Source organism: Heloderma suspectum, chromosome 1 (assembly GCF_057233095.1).
Source record: "Heloderma suspectum isolate Gila_16-S chromosome 1, 16-S_ref, whole genome shotgun sequence".
Lineage (NCBI taxonomy): Eukaryota > Metazoa > Chordata > Lepidosauria > Squamata > Helodermatidae > Heloderma > Heloderma suspectum.
In genome coordinates, this window is record NC_139458.1 from 212,653,418 (window position 1) to 212,676,265 (window position 22,848).

At 46.7% G+C, this 22,848-nt stretch overlaps 1 protein-coding gene across 2 annotated transcripts in view; it reads left to right on the top strand.

The window, feature by feature from the left end:
* Nucleotides 1-2,544: 2,544 nt before the first annotated feature.
* Nucleotides 2,545-22,848, top strand: part of NRP2 (neuropilin 2) — a 228,783-nt gene continuing 208,479 nt past the window's right edge. For both annotated transcript variants that reach the window (XM_084818435.1, XM_084818442.1), the window contains exon 1: nt 2,545-3,470. In XM_084818435.1, coding sequence (XP_084674561.1) covers nt 3,392-3,470 — 79 coding nt within the window. In that variant the 5' untranslated portion in view covers nt 2,545-3,391. The remainder of the gene's footprint in view (nt 3,471-22,848) is intronic.

Consider the following 22,848-nt stretch of genomic DNA (forward strand, 5'->3'; position numbering starts at 1 on the left):
CACTTGTTTTTGAGATGTCCTCATAGCCCCAAGTTAGATATCTGTGGATCATTTTCACCTTCCGTACTTGGCACGACACTCCTAAACACATGTGCTCTGCAGCCCCACATCATCCATGTTTACTCAGAAGTGAATCCCATTGTATTCAATAAAGCTTATCCCCAAGTAAGTATGCAGGGTACAGGATTGCAACCTGATTCACCATTCCGATTTACTTGTAAGTAAGGGCCGCGGTGGCTTAGTGGTTAAGACGCTGAACTGCAGACCGGAGGGTCGGCAGGACAGCAGTTCGAGACCCGGGTGCTGCGTGACGGAGTGAGCTCCCGTCTTCAGTCCCAGCTCCTGCCAACCAAGCAGTTCGAAAGCAAGAAATTGCAAGTAGATAAATAGGCACCGCCTCGGAGGGAAAGGTAACAGCGTTCCGTGCACCTCGGTGTTCAGTCATGCCGGCCACATGACCACGGAAGCGTCTTCGGACAGCGCTGGCTCTTCAGCTTAGAAACGGGGATGAGCACCGCACCCTAGAGCCGGACACGACTGGTTGGGGTTCACATGCTCTCTGTGTCTGAGGGATTGCCAGCCGTGTTGCTGTTTCCTGACCAACCATACACTGTGATTTGCACACCACCCACTCAGCTCATTTTATATATTTTTTTCCAGCAGTGTGCAAAAGCACAGCCTATGCTCAGATGGCCTTTTCACTATGAGAACTGGTGGAGTCCTCATGCATGTGTAACATGGGGTTAGATCCAGATTTAACCTGGATCAACAGCACAGGCAGAAATGGGCTTCCTTGCTCCCTCCTTCCCATGGTAGCCCCTCCAGCCTTGTGAAAATGCCACACAGACAGTCAGGAGACCCTGCTGGATGGAGCGAGCTGTGGTGTGTATGGAGGGGAGATCCCACAAAACTGGGCAGAGGGACCTTCTGTGAGCAGAGCCCATTCTTTCAAGAGCCCTTCCTCTTGCACAAGGCAGAGCCTGGATCCAACCCTGTGTCTGGTGTGAATCAGCTCAAAGGGCCAACTCGTACCACCACTGCTGCCATGGTAGCTTCTGTGCAAGCTGAATTCCAACCACAGCAGGTGCCACATGTGGAGTTCATGTGCATGGCAGAATTTGATCCATGCCAAATTCTGTGCACATTGACTGTGAGTGCTCTAAAACAGCTCTTAGAGAGAAACATGCTAAAAATCAGTGTGCCAACAACATTCACATGATGGGCCTAGCAGCTGAAATTTGGTACACTCAGTGGCCACTGTACCAGACACGGTCGTACAATCAACTTTTGTGGTTTGGTAGTGCATGTGCATGACTGCTGTGCTGGCCTTTCTCTGGTGGTGGCAGGATGGTGTGGGGAGCATGGAGGGGGTGCACAGAAAAAGGGAGGGCCTTCTCCCTTCTTCTGGGCCAAGGGCCACCCACCCCTGCTCTAAGTCCTCCCAATTTTGGTTTGTGTTACTTGCACATATATGCTTTTAGGGCTGGGGTAGTAGGGAGTGGCTACAGAATAGGCACAGCCATTTCTTCTGTTCAGGCTTTGGCATAAATGCAGAAATGTCCATGTTCCACAGAGGTTTTCATCAGGCTTCACCCGGTCTGCTGAAGTGTTCTGTGCAACTGCAAAGCCTGCGTTCTCATGCTCCAATGTCCATTAAGCAGTCACACATTCTTCTTGCTGATTTGGTCAACAATTGTTGACACCAATCTCTTGATAGGGCCAAAACTTTACATGCTTGGCCTGATCCCAGAGGTAAATTTATTTATTGCGCTGCTGGCAAGTTTTAAGTAAAAACCATTCCACGGTGTTATAGCAAACAACGTGTCTCCTGCCAGCCTTTTAAGTGTTATTTGTGTCTTGCTCTTTGTGTGGGTAGTGTTTGGAGTTCAGTATTTTGTTTTATATTTGGAGGAAGCTGCTAAGCACTGAAGCTATCACCTCCCCACCCACCCCCTTCTCCTGACAGACCCATTTTCTGGACTTGTGTGTGCGTGTGTAAAATTACATAGATTTTATATACGCATAGTGTAATATGTAGCATGTACACACACACGTATCCCCGCCTCCCCCCAACAAGCGGTGGGGAGAGTCTCCCGAGCAACAACAGCCGAGATTCCCAGTGCAAGATGCTAGCATGTGGCGCGGGGGGCCGGGGGGGGGGGCGGGAGAGAACGCCTTTGCATTGGACTTGTTGCTTTCGCCAAGGGCGAGGCGTGGGTTGCAGCCGGGAGTGTAGGAGTTAGTCTGGGGCCAGTTTCAGCAGGATCCACGCTGATCTTGTCAGGGAATCAAGACGGGCTTTGCTGCTGCCTTGGCTTCTTCCTCTTCTTTTGGCTGGATCCCAGCCGAGTGCTGCTGAACGTGGAGTGCTCGGCTTTCCCCCTCTCTCCCCTCCCCTTCTCTCTCTCTCTCTCGGTGTGTTTTGTTTAAATGAGAAACATAGAAGGGGCGGGCCCTGGGCGAGCGTGTAATCCGATAGCTCTGCCTTTCTGTCTGACATCCACATGCTGCTCTGCCTGAAAAGGCTGCGAGGGAGCCGAGAGGGAGCCAAAGGAAGGGAAGGAGGCACCGAGACCGCACCGTCGCCCGCGCATCTTCACAGAGGAGCGTACGGGAAAGGGAGGAAGGCGGCGGCGGCGGCGGCGCGGCTGGGGCAAAACTCGCGCAGCAGCGGCAGATCGCGCAGCGGAGAGGCAAAGGCGGCGGCGGCGGCGGCGGCGGCAGCAACCAAGCCGCACTTTAGTGCTCCTTGCCGGCGCTGCATCCGGAACACGCCTCTAGCGTGAATCTGACCAGGGGACTAGCAACAGCAGCAGCCCCCGAGCGCACGCGGGCAGGGGCGCGGGCCCGGGCAGATCTGGCTCGCGGCTGCCGGCGGGCTCGCGCGTGCGTCTCTGCGAGGCTCGCCGCGCTTTGCCATGCCGAGAGGCGCCACCTCCCCTTCGGCGGCTCCGCGAAGAGCCTGGGCAGCCGCGCTGCGCCGGGGCGCGGCGCTCTGAAGCAGCGGCGCCTCTCTCGCCCCCTCTCTGCCGGCGGGCGCGGGCGTCCGCGCGGGCGCGTCTGCTGCGCGGCCGGGTGTCACTCGCGGCGTGCGCCTTCCTCAGCCGCTGCCGGCAGCGCCGCCTCCTCTCCCGAACTGAAGGAGTTCCCCCCGGCCTGCCGAGCCCGCTCGGCAGTGGGTTTGCATCGCGGAGCCGAGGCGAGGCGGTCCCGAAGAGGACTTGAAAGGGCGGCGGAGGACGTTCTACGGCGGAGCCGGTGTCACCTCGGAGAGAGAGGGAGGGCGGGGGAGAGGCACTTCGCAGTGCAAAGACACCCCCCGCCCCCGATCCAGCGCCGCTCGGGCGGAATCGCCCTTCTGCCGCCGGGCATTTCCTCCCCCCTCCCCAAAATGGATACAGTTCCTCTTCTCTGGGGATTTCTGCTTCTCTGTTTGGTCGTCTCCGGCGGAGTCACGGGGCAAGCAGCAGGTAAGACCAGCCAACTCCCCTGTTCATTTCTTTTTAAGGACTCTCCTCCAACGCGCCTGTTGAGGAGGGGGGGGGGGGGAGGCGACCAGTCTTCTTTGTAGCGCCAAATTCCCTAGCGGATCTATGAACATAACTCTTCTCCTTTCCTAAAACACAACTTTCAACCCCCCACCCCCCACCCGAGTTGGCTGCAATGTGGATGGATGGCACTCTTTGCAACGGGCTGGAGAGTCTGAGGGGTTATTTTGGGGGGCGAGGAGGAGTTAACTGTTGTGTTCGGACGTCTCATATGGAATAACTCAAAAGGTTTAAAAATACTACAAAGTCCCGGCGCCTTACAGGTTTTTTTTGGCGGAGAGGAGATTGTTGTTGGGGTCCACCCCGCCCTAAATGCGAAGTATAACTCCCCAGAGTCTGTCCAGCCTTTACCTGAAAGACATAGTAAATCATTTATAGCTTTGAAATACATTTTCGCGGATTCACAGGTTTTTATAAAAAGAACAGACCAGAGGGAAAGAGACAGTCGCGTACTCGCAGAAATCGAAAACTTCGTTTTGTTTAGAGTAGGTGACCGGGCTGGGGAGCGAACATCGCATCTTTTCTGCCTAGTATCTAACGACCGCAATAGCTGAAGGAGCATAAGCAAAGGGCACCCCTACCCCCCCCCCCAAATCTGGCCTTTCTTCCTGGGAGAAAAGGAACCACCTACAGCCTTCCCCAACCTAGTACTTCCTAGATGTGTTGGACTACAACTCCCATGGCTGGCTGGGGATACTGGGAATTGTAGTCCGACACATCTGGAGGGCGCCGGGTTGGGGAAAGTTGTCCTGCTAAATACACGGCATTATTAGCGGAAAAACTCGCAAGAACATAGACCTCTCCGTGAGATGGACAACCTTCCAAAGTGGTTGGAAACTTTTCTGGATGGAACTTAACCCCCCCTCCCCCGATGCGAGGAGGAGGAATCACGGCAAGGCGATGCGAACGAACTATGCTGAGATAAGGGGAATTCCGCGTCCCCATTCCAGTCCCAAACCGCAGTGAATTGTTACCAAAAAAGTAAAACAGACTGGTTCTTAAAAAAAGAAAACCTTCCTCCAGTCTTGTTACTGAAAGAAAAAGGGAGTTAATCCCTGTTCACGGGAGAAGAGGGCGCACTAAACCCATCCGCCTTAATTACTTCGTCTGAGATCTGACACCCATTTCCTCCGAATTAGCCACCGAGGAGGCAGTGAAAACTCAGATAAGGCAGATCAGAAACAAAACGACAGGATTTGGAGAGCAGAGGGAGGGAAGGAGGAAGAAAGGCGAGAAAACACCAGCCTTAAGAGGGGCACTTTGAGGTAGTTTTAAAATAAAAGCTGGAGCGGGGAGGTATCGGTTAGGCGCAGCCTGCGCTATTCCTACAGGTCAAGGCGAGTACCGGTCATTCCCCGCAGCGCAATTCTGAGCATGTTTATTCGGAAGTCAGTGCCATTCAGTTCAATGGGACGAACTCTCTAGTAAACGTGTTTAGGGCTGCAGCGCGGCATTCCTGTGCATAGTTACTCGGAAAGCTCACCGAGCGCAGTGGGGCTTGCTCCCAGGTGAACCGGGTCCAGAATTTCAGGCTGAATCTCAGTCAGTCGTCCTCCCAATAATCCTGCCAGGATGTATCATGTTTTTACAGACAAGGAAACCATTTTGCTGATGAGGAAACCGGGGGGTAGTTTGAGCCAGGGCTCGCTAGGCACTGCAGCCCGTCTTTTCATTACCGTGTTTTTTGACCTGGAAGATGAAAGGCACGAAGAGCGGCTCTGAGCATAAGCAAAGTGCCTTTTCCGCACCACAGCCATACGTCTGGGCAGAAGGTGCAGAGTTTTCGCGTCAGAGGCGGGGGGGGGGGCTTGTGTTTGAGCCCCGGCATCTTTCCTTTGAGAAATGACGGCCTGGAGGAAGCCACAGGAGAGCTGACATTTGAACCCAGGGCGCAAATGGAGGTGGGGGAGGGAGATCCCAAAGCGCTAGTCCCAGCAGACTTGGTACCCCGAGGATTTTTGCCTGTCTGGCCCAATAAAGCATTTCTGTTATTTAAGGGCGGCGGCACCCAGTTGTAAGAAGAGCCGTGTTTTATTGGTGGATAGGCGGACAGCCTGATTTTAATCCAAGCTGTTTTCCAACACACACACACCCCGCTTAAAAAATCATAATATGGAAAGGATCTTCACCGATCGTTCCAAGCGGCATCGCGGCAAAGCCAGCCAGCCAGCCAGCGAGCTCTGTGCAAGCCCCGTGGCAGAGGGCGTGCGTGCGTGTTGTGTGTGCGTAGGCGGCGGCGGGCGTTAGAGACATTCCCGGGTCTCTCGCCGCGGCGGCGCTTCCTGCCCAGGGCCCAGCGCGTGCTGCACGCCGCCGACGGACAGGCTCCCTTTTGGCAGCGCCGAGCCTTGCGGCAGCGCCCGCCTCTTCTGCTAGGCTGCTGCGCGTAAACACATGCATCAAGCCCTGTCTGAAGAGCTGCCTTGCAATGCCGCCCCCGATCTCTCTGTCGCCGCCCTTCCCCCGCCGTCCTCAAACCTCCCCGAGCGTTTTACACCCCCTGAGCTAAAAATCCCCCCGGATTCCACCACTCTCCAAAGAATGGGTTGTCTCCCACGTTAACCTAACTTCAGCCCCATTCATTTCAATGGGTCTACTCGAACACTGGATACAAGCCAACGTCTTCAGGCTAATTTACAAAAAGGCAGGATTGGCTCCTTCCTCAGCCGTGTTAGGTGGCGAGGGGATTGGGTCTCATCTGAACGCCAGAGGGTGAAAGTGCCCGGTCTGCCATTTTTTTTCTAACCTCTCCCGTGTGTGCCTGGCCAACTGCAAGTCTTTCTCTTCTCTGGCAGCAGAGATCCGCGCTACGGTATGGGGAAAGGGGTGGGTGGAATTAAAAGATTTACAAACCACATCAAGCGAAGAGTGGGGGGCGAGGGGAGAATTGAGCGGGAAGGGCTGTGGAGCCATAGTAAGCCTGTCCAATGTAATGACTGGATCAACTTGCTTCTAAAAAGGAAATAAAAGAAAGGGCTTAAAATGCAGCCATACCCAGCAACCAGGCAGCCAGGACAAAAAACCAGAGGGTAAGTAGGAAGGGAAGACCTGGAGAAGGTGGATTGAAGGTGGGCACCAGGCGTGAGAAACCCTGTTAGGCTTGCTTATAACACCCCTACAGTACAACCCACACACATCTATTCAGTTCAGTGAGACTTACTCCCAGGAAAGTGTGTTTAGGATTGCAGCCATAGGGTTGGATCCAGTGTTAGTCCTACTTAGAGTAGACCCCTTGAAATGAAGGGGCCTTGAGCTAGATTAGTGTTGGATGCAACCTGACACTTAGCTATTATTTAGGAGCACCCTTAATTTGTTTCAGGGTGGAATTGGCCAAGGAGCAAATCTAGAGTCTCCAGTGAAAGGAAGAGAGGTGAATAGGCCCTGGGTAATAAGGGCTGTACTATGTTTTGGTTTAGGGAAAGGTAAGAAACAAGGTAAAGCAGTAGCTGAGAAATCCCAGGCACACCCTCTCCTTCTTCCATGGTTATCACTTAGGTTTAATGGGTGCTGCTGAAGCCACCAGGTTGTTTTAAAATCTGCCGTGCCAAAAGCTACCCCAGAGTGGATTTTGACTCCTGGGATAAGTGAGGTGGCTGACTGAAGCTGGTTCCCCCCTGCCGCCGTGAAAACCCCTCCTCTCTAATAGATTATTAGCCATCTCATCGCCACTGTGGTGTGGAATCCCTCCAGAGGATACACTCCTCCTCCCCAGTCCCGGCCCGATGATTTAAGTGAAATCGGCAGGGAAATCAGAAGCATGTGATTTGGAGTAATGGAGGGGAATACAGAAGAGGGAAGGGGAGGAGGGGGATGAATCTGTAGTAGAGACAGGCCTGTTCCTCCGCTCCTGGCACTGGTACATTGCTGCAGAGGGCTGCTCTCTTGCAGACTGCAATAGCAGCCCTGAGCTGACAGCAGGCTGGGTTTTTAAAACATGCCCATCTTCTCACAGGCACAGGCAAAAGTAAATGGGGGTCTCTCGAGTGTGTAGCACTATATATGATAGATTTGCAGGTAGTGGCATTCTAATGCCTGCCCAGCTGGGAGCCCCGGAGTAGCCATTTGGGCAGGACAGCTGTTGAGCTGTCTGTGGGGCCTCCTGCTTGGATCTTCCGGGCAGCCCCACATCACCATCCCTGTTCATGGGAGAAAGCTGTTTAAGGATGTACAAGAAGCGCATGCACGGCAAGGGCTGAAAAACCTGCCAGAATCTCTCACCTGGTGAATCTACTGCAGCCTCCCCCAACCTGGGGCCCTCCAGATGTGCTGGACTACAACACCCAGAACCCTCCATAACTGGCTGGGGGATTCTGGGAGCTGTGGTCCAGCACATCTGGAGGGCCCCAGGTTGGGGAAGGCTGATCTACCACTTTAAGAATCTTGGGGCTTTCATTAAGTCAGGCATTGGTAACAGATGTGTGGGGTGTAACTTTATTTGTATGTGGTGGTGTTTTACAAAATCAAATCTCTGCCACTGGGTATGAAAAGTATATTTCTGGATCTTGAGAATTCCCGGGCTTGTTTGCTTGAGCTCTGCGGAGCAGATTTGTTGTACAAGCACTCCCACCCCTGCCCCAATGCACCTGCTTATGGTGCACTGTGGGGCAGCTGGGGCAGGGGGGGAGACTGCTGAATGAAAAGTGTTACCCTCCTGGTTGGTGATTGGTTGGAGGAGTCCTTTGGTCCCTCCCAGCTCTTGACGATTTTGTGAATAAGAAGCACTGAAGCACCTTGTTTCTGCTCTGCAGCTGTTGTGTTCGGAGAGTTCTCTCTTGTTGCGTGTGGGAGATGTTGCTGGCAGCGCTGCAGCTGTAATGCTTCTATCCCCACTGCAGAGGAATGATGTAACTTTTGCAGGCCACAGTGGAGAATGTTCTATATTGTTAACATTCCAACTAATGCTTGATGCAAACCAAATGGCATTGCTAACAGAGTTGGGAAAGGTATAAATTGGGTGGCTTGGGTTTTTGCTGGCAGAACTGGGTGAACCACTAACTAACTTTGCTTTCCGTGTTGCCTCTGGGCACAACAGCTAAAGACAGAGGGTAACTCCAGAGATCTGCTTTTGCCTGGTCCTGGTTGCTGATTCTCATTCCTTCCCAACTGGGAGCGGGGAAGGAGGGAGAAGGGCAGTCCTTATTTGCAGTGAAGAACAATCTCTTTTACCACTTGGCATTGATTTGCTTGGGCCACTGAAGCAGAAACAAAACCCAGGCAATTCATAAAAATTCTATTAAGACAAAGATTACCCACCCAAACAAAATACAAGTACACAGGTAAGACAAATCAGCTCTGAGTCCCTAAGTGGTACCTTTAATAGCTTTCCCATCTAGCATGGAGGCTTAGTCTGGCTGTGGGGAGCTAATGGTTGAAAGAGGAAAGGCAGGCAAATCAAAATGTAGAAAAGGTGCACATGGTGAATGTTCAGCATATGTAGTTGAACTGTGAGGTCTGACTTTGTACAAGGGAAATTCATTATTTTCAGTGGAATTTTCATATTTTGGGGTGAGGGGCATTCCATTAGAATGCGGGTGGACTACATTGCTGGTAGAAGTTCTCTGTGGTTTGCTTGTATGGCCTATGGCCTTTTTTTAGAATCTTGAGAAGCTAACCTTTTGCTCATTTTGAAGTAAGTGTCTAGTCCTCAAGATATCAGAGATAAAATTGAAAATTTTGGTAAACAAATGCCAAAGTCTTAGAAACAACAATTCAAATTGCCTTCATTACATCTTTAAATGCTCACATTTATACATCCGAAGATGCATCAAGACTTTTCAAAAGCTTTACACAAGCATTTTCACAATTGTGTTACAGAACAAGAGTATTGTAAAGAGTGCGTGCAGTAGGTCCACCGACTGTAGTTTAGCATCTGCTGTGTTCTTGAAATGAAATGCAGATTGCATTAATTACATGTAACTATGGTGTGCAAATTAACTGCAGCTTTCCCGCTAGTGATATATTTCTGCTGTGGCCTTCAGTGCTGCTGAGCAAGTTCCCAGACCCTGCTTGAAGTGTAAACTTAAGGGATGCTTAGAAACCCAAGGAGGGGGAGATGTATTGCAGAGGAAGCTCGCTCAGTTTGGGAGCTGAACCGTTCTTGATCTCTCGCCACCCTCAGGAGCAATTTTGGTTGCAAATGAACCTCTGCCTGTTGTTGCTTTTCCCACGTGAGGAGGAAATTGTGGCTAATGCTTCATTTCAGCTGATTGATTTCTCCTTAATACCGGCATAAAGTTAATAGAGGAGAGCAGAGCTGTGATTAAGCTATATAGCCCCAACCGCTTGACTTAGTTTGATTGAATCTCTGTTCTTTACAAATATAATCAAAGAGCCCTGAAACTTGTTTTGGATGAGCAAAGCTGTTAACGGTAAAGAGGAGGAAGAAAGGGGCAGCTTGCAGATCAATCTGGTGTAAATACTATAGACTTCAATAGAGCTACACCAGTGTAGGTGGGTAAGGAAGTTGCCCCCTAAGGCTCCATCTTCCAAGATAATTAATGTGGGTGAGAATGATCCTTTAACTCTCTTTAATCACTCTTTTGTACTTGCATGAGGGTAGTCAAAGTGTGGTTGAAAAGTTGATTTCCAACTGTTTTTAATGAAAAACTTATAATGCAAAAAATAAAAATTAATGCAGTGATTCTAATATGGTTAGTTATTGTGAATACATAATTGAGGGTAGTAACTGTAAATTGGCTAACTATAAATAAAAAGGAGTGAGTAAAGAGTAGATGTACTAAGTCATCCTTCCTCAACCTGGTTCCTTCTAGATGTTTTGCACTTCAACACCCATTAGCCACAGTCAGCATGGCCAGTGGCCAGGAATGCTGGGAGCTGAAGTTCAAAACACCTGGAGGGCATCGGGTTGGGGAAGACTGCACTAAGTTTGCATAGTAGCAACCTTTCAAAGGGGACCTTCCTGCAAGCCACCGTGAGCACTTACACCCAGTAGAAGAGCAGAAGCTCAGTCACATTGGGAGTTCCTGTGTGGTTAGTGAGATACCTTGTGCAGTAATTTGTGTTTAACATTTATTGAACCTGATTGACAGCCCTAGGAAGAGAAATCCCCCCCCCCTTTCTAGAAGTAAAGTCAGTGGCTTTCTTCTATTGCCCTGGTCCTGACCCAGACAGACCACATCAGGGAGGGCATGTGGGAGTTTTCTCTCCATGGCCATTTATTCCTTGCCCTTTCGGCTCATTCTTCCAATTAGTTCTGTAATAGGGAGGACATCTGTGCTGGGTTAGGTGTCAGGTACAGGCTGTGAGAAACACATATGCTGTACTCAGTTGGGTAGATTGCTGGGAGCACTTCAGGAGGGGTTGTTCATCCTTTAGCTTCAAAACTTGAACCTGGACTACTTCAGCTACTGGAGACCAAAATGTCCTGTCACTCAGTAGTCCTTTGCTTTTATTTATTTATTCAGTGCATTTCTTAGCCACCTTTCAAGATTTCAGTCTTTTCTCAAGGTGGCTTACAACATAAAAATATTTTTCCAGAGGGGGGAGCTGCATTAGTCTGTTGCAGCAAGAACAACAAAGAGTTTTGTGGCACCTTAAAAGACAAATTTAGGATGGCATAAGGTTTTGTGGAGACTGTCCACTTCATTGTACAATTCAGCATCAACATAAAAAGTTCATGAAATCATAAATCATTTTGAAACACCTTTAAGAATGAGGCAGTTGCAATGAAATACCATTTAAAACAATCCAAATCTTAAGTAATCACCAAAGCAGCATATATCATAAAAGCCTTTCAGTTAAAAGCAAAGCAAAACATAAGTTTTTAAAACCCTCTAGAAAAGGGTAGATGTCTTACATCAAGCCCAGAAGGGATGCAGGGAACATTGGATGCAATAGCTGAGTTCTGTCTCTATTGCTTATCAAATTGGTGCAATTTGAAGAGGGAAAAAGCTGCCACTATTGACTAGTCTATCCTCTTGTTACAAAGCAGGATCACCTAGTCAGCTGCCCCTCTGAACCTCAATCCTACAGTGCCACAGTCAAGAGAGATGTGTACCTGCAGAGCAAAAATATCTGCATGACTCAGGCAAGTGAGCCTTGCCATATGAAATATGGGAAAGCAAAAATAAATCCCAGTTTAAAAGACCCAGCGTCACTAGGTGATGTAACCTGGTAAAAAAAAAAAAAATCCCTACTCCAAATACTCATCCGGAATGACCAATGGTCTTGATATCTTTGATGAAAATTCTCTAAATGATTGTATAGTGGTATTTGGGTTAATCAATTAAATACATTATACTTATTTATATATTACTTGCATTTTTAAACTGTCCAATAATGGAAGTTACAATATACCAAAATGTAATATACAAAGTAGCAAGAAAACGAAACACATCAGATAAAACCAAAATAAAAACAAGTAACATAAAAATTCAATAAAACAAGACAGATAAAAGCCAAGATAAAACCACCAGCAGCACATAAAACAGTGCAAAGATCGAAATGCACTAAAACAATTTGTATAATGCCAGGGAAAATAAGAAGATCTTCACCTGATACTGGAAAGACCATAATGTAGGTGCCTGCTGAGCCTCTCTGGAGAGGACATTCCACAGACAGCATGCACTGAAAAGGCCCTCTCTCTTATAGTCACCTGCCTCACCTCATTTGGTGAGGTCACCTGGAGAAGGGCCTTAGATGACCTGAAGGTCTGGGTAGGTAAATATGGGAGGAGGCGCCCCTTCAGGTAACCTGGTCCCAAGCTATTTAAGGCTTTAAAAGTTAAAACCAGCACTTTGAATTGGTTCCAGAAACAGACTGGCAGCTAGTGCAAATGGCAAAGTACTGTCATAATATGACTGTATTGGCCTGTCCCAGTTAACAGTCAAGTGGCCGTGTTTTGAATTAACCGAAGTTTCTGGACTGTTGCATGGCTGTGTGGCATTTGATTGACTTCACATCTGTAAAGTTTTCTTTGCAATCATGTAGGTTGGGAAAGTGCTTTTATTGGAAAAAATAAAGGGCCCTGCTCTTTTAGTTAATCCATTGCCTCCTCAAAAAAATTCCGTAGGCTGTTCACCGGCACAACCTGTTTTTGGGGACTGGTGTGATGGCTGGTAACCCTGGAAGCGTCTATTACTTCTGAGAGCCAGTCATTTTGTGGGAAAGGTGGCATCCTTGGCACATGTTCTTGGCTGTACACACCCCTTTACCTCCAGACAAATCCAGGGTTTAAATATAGATTGCAATGATAAAATGTTGCAAAGACACCCCACCAAAATTCCTGCAGTTTTTAAATAGGGCAATTTTTGCCTTATGCAGGGCTTGTTGGCCTTTTCTCATTTGCTGCCAAGCTTACATTCTCTGAAGCTGGAGGTTCCCCAGGACAGTGACCTATGTATATACCCTCCATCCCATGGCAATGCAAAGGCCACTATGCACTTGTCCCTGTATTCCATCAGTCTGTTGTCGTTCGTGTGGTGGCCCGATTCTCTGGGGAGCGAGTCTTTAAGTTCCCGGTGGTGAATTGAGGAGGTCTGCTTCTGAGAGTGGTCCCTCTCTCTCTTTCCTGCTTTGTTCAGTTAGAACAGGAAGCAATAGAGAGAATGCTTGGACTTGGGATCATCCAGTCCCATGGACTTGCTAGAAAGGTTTATGTAGTCACTCTTTCAACCTCAGTTCCCCTTCTGTCATATGGGAGATGAATGTTTTGCCAAGATGAATGAGAATGATGACAATGATACTTGGTACTTACCAGGTGAAGACTTTTTTGCTCAGTAAAAATCTTATGTAGATGATTATTAATAACTAGAGATTAGCTCGTTCTTTGGATCAATATATGAAATTCAGCTCTCTTGTCCTCCTTTGCACCCCATCTTCAGTGAGCATTCAGTTAAGCAGAGTTGTTAGTGTGTGCATGCGTGTATGCATACATGCACTCTCACACATCTGTGTGCATGCGTTTATGCATACACACAGTCACACACATCTGTGTGCATATATATATCACACACATACACAATAGATATACATCTTTGCATATGATGTTGATATATCTGAATTCCAGCCCATCTCCCACAAAATCTAGGAAGACAAAACATGGCATATTCATACTTTATCTGTAGGCAAAACTTCCCATCTCATAAATCCTGAGAGGTGAAAATCCCTTACTCCCAATTTAGTATATTGTTGTTCCTCAGCAAATCCTCACCAAACTATGTAATTTACAACTGTTTATTGGAATGTGGGATACTTGTTTTTTTCAGAAATTCAGAGATGCCCACTGGATTTGGTGGAATTACTGAATTTTTAAAATGAGTTTCCGCAAAGTCCACAAGGATGATCCCCAGTACTGCCGATTATGTGCCTGTGAGATGATTTTAACTTTTCTAAATAGTGGGGATATTTTACTCTCAGTGATGTTAAATGTGATGTCCAAATGATGGAAGAAATTAAGAAAAAGTTGACTGAGGGTGCAATCCTATGTATATTTAGACAGAAAAAAGTTCCACAACTCCCAGCATTCCCCAGCCAGCACTGCTGGGAGTTGTAGGCCTTTTTTTCTGTCTAAACATGCATAGAATTGCACCTTAAGAGGGGGAAAAAATTTCAAAATTGTTAATAAATCAGTCCAAGAAGACCAAACAAATTATAATTCGGAGATATTAGAATATACATAGAAGAAAACTTCCAACTGCTTTATGCAGTTTCCCTTGAATCTCTTCTCTCATCCAATCTGACACTCTATATTTAAGCAACATTTATAAGCACAACACATTACTGCATGGAAGGCTCAGTATATTTTACAAGAACAAATGTAAACATTCCCAGCAAATCTCCTTCAAGTAGCTTTCTTTGCCAAGTGCTGCTGCCTCACTGTGGCAGCGGGAGAAGTTATGTTTAAATAAATAGGAAACCAAAAGGAAGGAGTTCTTGCTTCTTTCACCGCCAGCAAGTTGCGTATAAAACAGAGAGGGAAAAATGTGGGCGCATTTTGGTAATGGGGCAGAGGCTGTGGTTCTAAACATATTTATTCGGAAGTAAGCTCCATTGACATCAGTGTGACTTATTTCCAAGTAATATTTTTAGGATTGTTCTGTTTTACCAGGGTGCACAACCTTTTTGGCCTCAAGGGCTGCATAGGTGTTTGCTGGGGTGGCAGGGGCTATCCATACATGTGCACACACCTTCACGCCACTTGCACACAGCCTAGCAGCAACAGATCTTGGTTTTGCAGCAACAGCATATGTTGCATGTCATAGCATCAAGGTGCTGAAGCCCCCAACCCGATCACGCACAAAGAGAGAGGAAAAAATGCTCTAGGAACAGGCTGTATGGTTTCTGCCATAGAAGCCTCATTCCTAGAGCATCCACAGCATGTCCTAGGAAGCTAGCAGGAACCTTCAGGCATGGCTTCCTAGGATGCTCCAGTGACACTCTAGGAATGAGGCTTCAACAGCAGGAGCAATAGGGCCTGTTCCTAGAGTGGTGGTCTCCCCCTCCCCCATTTTTGTCAGTGGCAGATTCTGGGGGTCTGGGGGCCTCTAGAGAAGACTTGAACTGCAGCCCACACTTTTTGCACCCTTGTGTTATACCATGGTAGATTCACAGCCTGATCCCAAGCATATTTTCTCAGAAGTTAGTCTCAGTAAGTTCAATGGGGTTTACTTTAGTGTTTTTAGACTTACAGATGCTCTCCATGGTGACTTTTTGGGGGTCAGCCCAGATTGAACGTTGAGACAGTGTAGCAGTTGTGTCCCTCTTCAGATGAATTACCTTGAACAAAGACCACCTCACTGTGAATAGAAGATGAGGCCCAAACAGTGTGATGATGTTTGAGTCACATTCTCTGCTGATCTCAAGGTGTGCCAAGTGATCCTGAGAGTTCTGAATCTTTATAACAGGATCTCAAGACTGCCTCTCTAGTCCAGTGGGTGGAGAATTCTAGTCCAGTGGGTGGAGAATTCAGGCATGGATCAGGAATACCTTGGTTCAGCTACCATTTCTGCTATGAACTTGTGGTGTAGTCCTGGTTTAATCACTATCGCTATTCTCCTTCTTCCCAGGGTTGTTGTGTGCTAGAGCCAGCCCAGGTCATGATGAATGATAGGACATGTAGGGCAGATAATTCAGAAGTAGGGCCAGATGGGCAGCACTTCTGCCCTGCCCCTTGGCTCCTGTACATACTGCATACTAGCACTGTGCCGAATGTTTTGATCTATTCATTTTCGACCATTCGTTGGGTGGGAGGGGCAAAACGAAATATATACCCAAAAATTTTGGGAAGGGCTGAGAATTTCAGATACATTTCTCAGGGTATGAGGCTTCAGTGCTTTACCTTATTGTAAGGAGGTGGCTGAGGGGTTCCTGTGTGCTGTTTCTTTCACCATTTCCCCCTGCTCTGTCCTTGCATTCTCTCCAGCTGCTTGAGCTTCTTGGAAAACCCCCTAGAGGACTGGCCAGGACTTCCTCCCTTGGGGCTTTCCAGTGCGCTGCCTGCTGAGGGCCTGAAAGCTGAGTGAGGCATTTTTGGTTTTGCTTTGTTGTTATCAGAACTCCTTTTAACAAGAGGAGGAAGAAGTAGTAGTAGAAGAGCAACTATTCCTCGCTCAGCTTTCAGGCACTCCGCAGGCAGCCTCACTGGAAAGCCCCAAGGGAGGAAGTCCCGGCTCGTCCTCTAGGGGGCTTTCCGAGAAGCTCAAGCAGCTGGAGAGGACAGAACGGGGCAAATGGCAAAAGGAAGAGCATGCAGGAGCTCCGCGGCCACCTCCTTGCAGTAAGGTAAGCGGTGAAGCCCTGTGCCCTGAGAAATGTCTGGGAAATTCTCAACAAATCCATGAAAAAGGCAGAAAAATGACTGGCTCTTTCTCAGGGAAACAACGAGGTTGCGAAAGGGCTAAGTGGGTGTTCGGTGCGGCGCTAGTACATACACATTCAGATGTGCTTTAGGATGTGTGGGGATTCAGGAAAACGGCTGTGGCTCAGCAGTAGAGCACCTGCTTTGCATGCAAAAGGTCCCAGGTTAAATCCCTGGCATCTCCAGGTAGGGCTGGAAAAACTCCTCTGCCTGAAACCCTGCAGAGCTAGTCACTGTCAATGATACTGGGTTAAGTGGACCATTTGTTTGACTTGCTATAAGATAGCTTCCTATGTTCCTATGCCTCCAGTCTTTCATCCCTGGTGTTCAGAGCAAGGCCCATGGTGAACCGAATTTCATGTATTTATTGTAGAGATACTAATGTTGCATTGCATTGCTGAGCCTTAGCTGAATGACCCATTAAGCTCAATGCTTGCCCATTTGGCTCTGGGTATACAGGAATTTCTGCTGGTCTTTCCATGTTTGTGAGTTTAGGTTTATAGGGATAGCTAGCACAGAATGAAGAGAATCTCTTTGCAAAATACGACAAGGACCTGTTAATGCCAAATTATGTCTAATACTCCTAGAAGCACAGATCATATTACCATTTTACAGCTGGTCATGTGCATTGGGAAGAAGCAAAGTTTACACAGTTTGCAAATTCTCACTGATTAACCTGCTTGTTATGAAGTTGGACAGAAAGAGAGGGGTGACAGACTTTTGGGTAAAGAATAGAAGAGGAATCAGGATTGGGAGGTGGAGTTGCTTCAGTTTACTTGTTATCTTATCACAAAGTATTTATCATTGCAAGCCGTTCACATAGTCAGCTGTGAGCCATTAAGTGTTAAGTAATCTATGGATCGGTGCATGTGGGAATTGCTCCTTTGTCTTCCTCCCCAACAATAGTCTCTCTTCCTCATGCAAGCATCCCATTTCTAGGCTCCTGCCCATTGCCTGTTGTTTGAAAAAGATATTGACATAGTGCTGGATCTGGTAATTAAATCCTAATCCTATTTATATCAGCCAGGCTCTATCATCGAAGAAATGAGGGTGATATCTGAGATACAGTAATGTGTCTTCATAATCTAGCAAGAGATAAAGATAAATTGTGACAAGGAGGAAGCCCTGACTTCACCACAGATGGCTTTAGTAATTAACAAAGGAGGGTAAGAAAACATGCTAGAGGTAGATAAATTTATGTCAAAAGCTGGTGTGTTTGAAAGCTTTTCCTCATTATGAAAGTCTGTCTCAGCTCCGCAAAGGAATGAAAGATGAGAAGAGGAAAGAGTTTTAAATAGACAATAATATGGTAATCTACACACACAGAGAAAAGCCTTCTGCAGTGTATATACATTTTTTAAAAAAACTGGAGGAAGTAAACAGCACAGCTGCCAATTTGTATGTAGTCAAGCATATGTCAAGACAAGAGTTTAGGGCAGTGGAAGGGAGACCAAGGATAAATCAGATGCTTGGAGAGCAGGTATTTCCATCTCCCTTGGCTAGTTAGAAAAGTAAGCTGGGGTAAAAGCATCTAGTTTTGGGTGACCATGGCACAGAGCAATTCAGATATACTGTTTATACAACTCTGAGTAATGTGTGCTCATAAAGATGTTGAAATGTTTTGCTAAAAGCTAGTATTTTTAGAAATGACTTCAGTAAATCTAGCAGAACATATTGCAACGAAGAGATGCAGGCCTGCAGCAATTATTTTGTGTACACAGTTGCTGGTTGGTTTGGCTCTGTAGCTTCTGAAATCCTGGTTTGAAGATTTTATTGGAAACGAGGATTTACAACAGGAACTGGACAGCTGTCAGAAGCATCATTAAAACATCCTTGCTTGCCTTTAATTAAGGATGCTAATTCCCGTTATTAGGACAGTGATATTGCATTGCTAACTTCTGGGGCCTGGAATTCTGGTATCTGCAGTGGGAAGCCTACCACATTCCTCAGAGGGAGCGGGCTTGGCCATGACAATTTGGAAACTCTTGATTGTGCCTTTTGTTTTGGCCTGTCAGGCCGCCTCCTACCCCAGAAAGCCTGCCACACTTGAATGACTGACTAAGTGTTGATTGGCTCTTGAGTATTCAGCTATCGTTGGGAAAATGCTGCCATTGGAAAAGCATGTGCCCACAATAGGACATAATCAAGCCAGTTAAACAGTTGGAAGGCTCATTTGTTTCAGTGAGAGATCTGGTTTGCATGAGGGTGGTTAATAAGCGACAGTGGCTTATTTCCCCTCCCTGCATGTGCCATGGGGTCTGGGTGGCTTCTTACCTATGGCAACAAACCACCCTGGCTGGGTTCACATAACACAAGCCATGCTGCCAGGGGTAATTATGCATGGTATGCGACTGGGGGAAGGGAAATAAGGGGAGGGAAAATAAGCCACCATGGCTTATTTCCCCTTGGTGATTGTGCAGACCAGGTTAGTGGCAGACCCATCTGGTGAGGAGCATGTCAGAAGGGTAAACAAGCTCATAGAAGGCTCCTACTATTCTCTGCTTCTCTTTCACTTCCCAGTAATTTATTTTGTATTTTAGATACGTTTCCTAAGATCATACTCAGATGCAACAACGCTGAGAGCTAAGCGACTACTAACAGGCCCCAAATAGTTTGGTTCAGTTATCTGATCCCCGCAACTGTCACTGTACCCATGCCAAACCTGTACCTTGTAATCTACATGCTTCAGACTGGCAGAATCCTGTGAGGGTGGCAGGATTTACATGAATGATAGAAATATGCACAAACAAACCCTCATTTTCTCCTTGATGCTTCTTCCTGCACATCTGGTTGTGTGATAATAAAGTACCAATCTTGAGTCCAGAGGAATCTATTATGGGGTGGGGGAGGGAAGGGGAACACCCTTATCCTCATTTAACAGGCAAGGTACTGAGGGTGACACATGTGACTTGCTTGACATCCATGCTCCAGTCTGAGATCTCCAAGGGGTGTTGTGCTAAAAAAGAACAACAGCAATGAATCAAAATTCTATGCCAACAAAATCAAAATTGTGTTCCAAGAAAAGCTGACTTCTGTGACTGGTGTAAATTAGGAAATGTGCAAATAATTGGTTTATTTTGCATAAATAATTCTGCTTTTGCTAGTTGTGAAGGTGTGTGTGTGTGTACAGAGAGTTATGCAGCACATTAGCCTTCCCCAACCTAGTGTCATCCAGATGTGTTGGATTACAATTCCCATGATTGGACTACAACTCCCATCAATCCCATCCAACATGCAGAGGGCACAAGTTTACAGAAGACAGCAGTACCCTAAGCCCCTTCCCAACCATGGGTAATTCTGCACAGCTCTCCTTTTGACTTCTGAGATTCTGCAAACATTTTCTGTCTTCATAGCCTAAAGGGCTAGAAACATGCTGTCTTTAAAAAAGAAAAGAAAAAGGGAGAGCGAGTGAGAGAGTGCTGAGATTCTCAGGATGCACAATTCTGTGTCCAGTGGTAAATTCTGCACATGCACATTGCAATTATAGAATACCAAAATGCAATGTGCAACAACATTTGGCAGTGTGGAATGCTGTGGTTCAGGATTCCAGCCTGTCTCTTCTATTCCCCCTCCCACCAGATGTTCTGTCCCCCCCTACAGTCAGTCAGTATTCCAATGCCACTGAGCATGTGCAGTTCTCATTGGACTGTTCTTTGGGTTCCCCCCTTAGGGTTTCTATTCCTCAATATTTTATTTTGTACTTCTGGAAACTTCGGGGTTCCCCTAAGCCTACTGATAACTCCCACTTGTGTGTGGATGATGTTGGCAATGTAAGGAGCAGCACTTGGAATTAGAATATAAGGTGATGATGATTCAACATATTATACTACCATCTGCTGCGAATATATGTGGATTGTCGTGAGGCTGTGTTTAGGTAGCAAATTCCTGTTTTTCAACCTCAAGGCTTTTATCAAGAAGCCATCTCTCCCTTTCTAATTAAAAATAACACCACTGTGTGCACGCATGCAAATAAACAAATAAAAAGTGAGGAGGAATTTGGTTTGATTTCTTAACAGGATTCTAGCCTGGTCCTGTTCCAGGGCACAGCAGCCTTGTACCACCAATAGCTGTAGAGGAGAAAGCATCCTTCATAGGCTTTAGGAAGCTGTCAGGTTCAGATAAGGCTGGGATCCTATCCTGTGGGACCCTCAGTAGTATTAATAAGGAAAAATTAATTTTTAACCACTGGGATGGCTGCCAAATCATGTGACCTTTCAGAGGACCAGCTGTGCTATAAAAACAATTGCAGATATCGAAGAACCGTGCAGCAGGGGGTGGAGGGATCGTAACTCAAAGCTGAGAATTTATCTGTGATGGTGGGGGATGGGTGCAGTTTTGTGCTGAAAAACAAACCAACAAATGGAAAATCTGCTAAAGCCTCTCTCCTCTTAGCGATGTGCAGTTGCAGATTCAAGCACTGCGCTCCCCTTGAGGTCCCAGATTACTGTTGCCTAATCCAGAAAGTGTGGAGAGATGACAGCAAAGGCACACCCAAGGGAGCGAGGGAGGTGTTAACAATTCCAGCTTTACTCTCACCCTAACCACAGCCCTTTGACACTTCTAATTAATATACATACAAGCTAAAGGAGAATTAGGTTCTTTGCAAAAAGCTTTCTCCATGTCCTAATGCCTGAATTCCTTGTAGCTGTGATTGCTGTATTGTAAATCACTTCCGCTCTTGTCATGGTTTAACACTGGCACTTCACAGAAGATGCATAGTTTTTAGTCACTATGTTGTAAAATAAAGGGCTAAGCCCTTTGAAGTCAAAGGCAAATCAAAATCTCAAAGGAACTGGCCCTGATGTCCTTGAGTTTCTCTATGTGTAATTACAGACCAAAAAATCTCACTGACTGCGGTAGGAATTTTGCCCGTAATAAAGCCTTCTGGAATTTTCTGACATTCACTGGTGTATACTTTCCAATACAAGGTTCCAGTCCTCTTGTTGCTCTTTCAAAATATCACAGTGTAGATGGCATTTTCCGTTGAATTATGAACTTTTGGGATCATGTTATTACATTACATACACCCCATCACTTATAATTTTTCAATTTCCAGAGTGGTATTTGCCTTATATTTTTTCAAAGCTCAGATAAGAAAAGGCTGGCCTACAAAATGGATAAGTAGGATTCTTTTCCCTCATTCCAGACTTCAAAGAGGAGCCATGCACTTGGCCAATAAGCACTCCTCATCTAACTGTCCCTTACATCAGAGGTGGGCAGACTTCAGGCTTGCTGGATCTACTTCGGCTTTTACTAGAATCCCAGACTCGCTAAGCCGAGTCTGGTGCAAAAGACATAAACTTAGAGAATTCTGACCTAGGAGTTGCTTTTGATTGCCAGAACTGAATGAAGCTCACCGTCTTTCCATGCAAAAATCCATTCTTGGTTATCCAAAGCTTTCTTCATTTCAGGAGTACAATTTAGGGAGGGGATGTGTTTTTCATTTTGTTGCTGTTCTTAAATAATTGGGAGTCAGAAATGTTTGCCATTCAACTGCAAATCAGCCAGAGATCTACCTGTAGATTCAGATTTACTTATGGTCCATCCCTGCATTACATCTCCTGGATGCCTTGTTTTGCCAGTGTGAGGGACAGAAAGAAGCTCTCTGTGGTTGCTAGGCAACTACAACAGACATGCCAATTCTCCAGCTTTGAGCAGTGAACTACCCATTTTTATGTCAAAACTCCCATCCTCCCTTTCCTTAGCTTTTAATCTTCCAGTTCCTGGCACATTTGCCATGGTCCTTACATATACCCCACTGCTGAAACTGTTGCTGGTGGTCTGATCCTGGATTGCCATGTTTTTCATGTGTGATATAGGACGTGAACATCCAGGCCAGTATTCCAGCAGTGATGGCTGTGCTAAGGCAGGGGTCAGGCCAGGATTGGGGCTGTGGATTCTGGGCCAAATATTTTGAAATGTGACAAGAAGGAGTACCAATCCTCCAAAACCAGAAGGCCTGCAAACATTGCCCCCTTCTCTACCCATCCCTTTGGATTTTAAAAACTCTAGTTATTTTGGTATTTTCTGATTCTCATTCCTGATGATGATGATAGTTGGGCCTCTGTATAACACAACTGAGATCAGTATGACTGTTCTATGTGAATATCCAGCATTTAAGAAATGCCTCTTCAGATAACATCTACTATTTCCATTCTCAGGATAATGACACCCAAGTCTGGGACATCAGGGTCCAGTAGGGTTCCCACTATTTTTTTTTCCTTTTCCTTTTCCTTTTCCTTTCCTTTCTTTTTCTGGAATTGCTCCTGTGCCTTCAAAAACTGTATTACAAGTAGGATTGTAAAAGCACCCTCTGCCAGATGTTTTGGACTTCAATTCCCATAAGCCCCAGACAGCGTGGCCAATAGTCCGGAATGCTGTGAGTTGTACTCCAACACAGCTGGAGGGCACCAGGTTAGGGAAGGCTGATTTAAGGTGCTGCAGCCATTGGGAAAGCTCCACCTGATGAACTTTTCCCTGCTA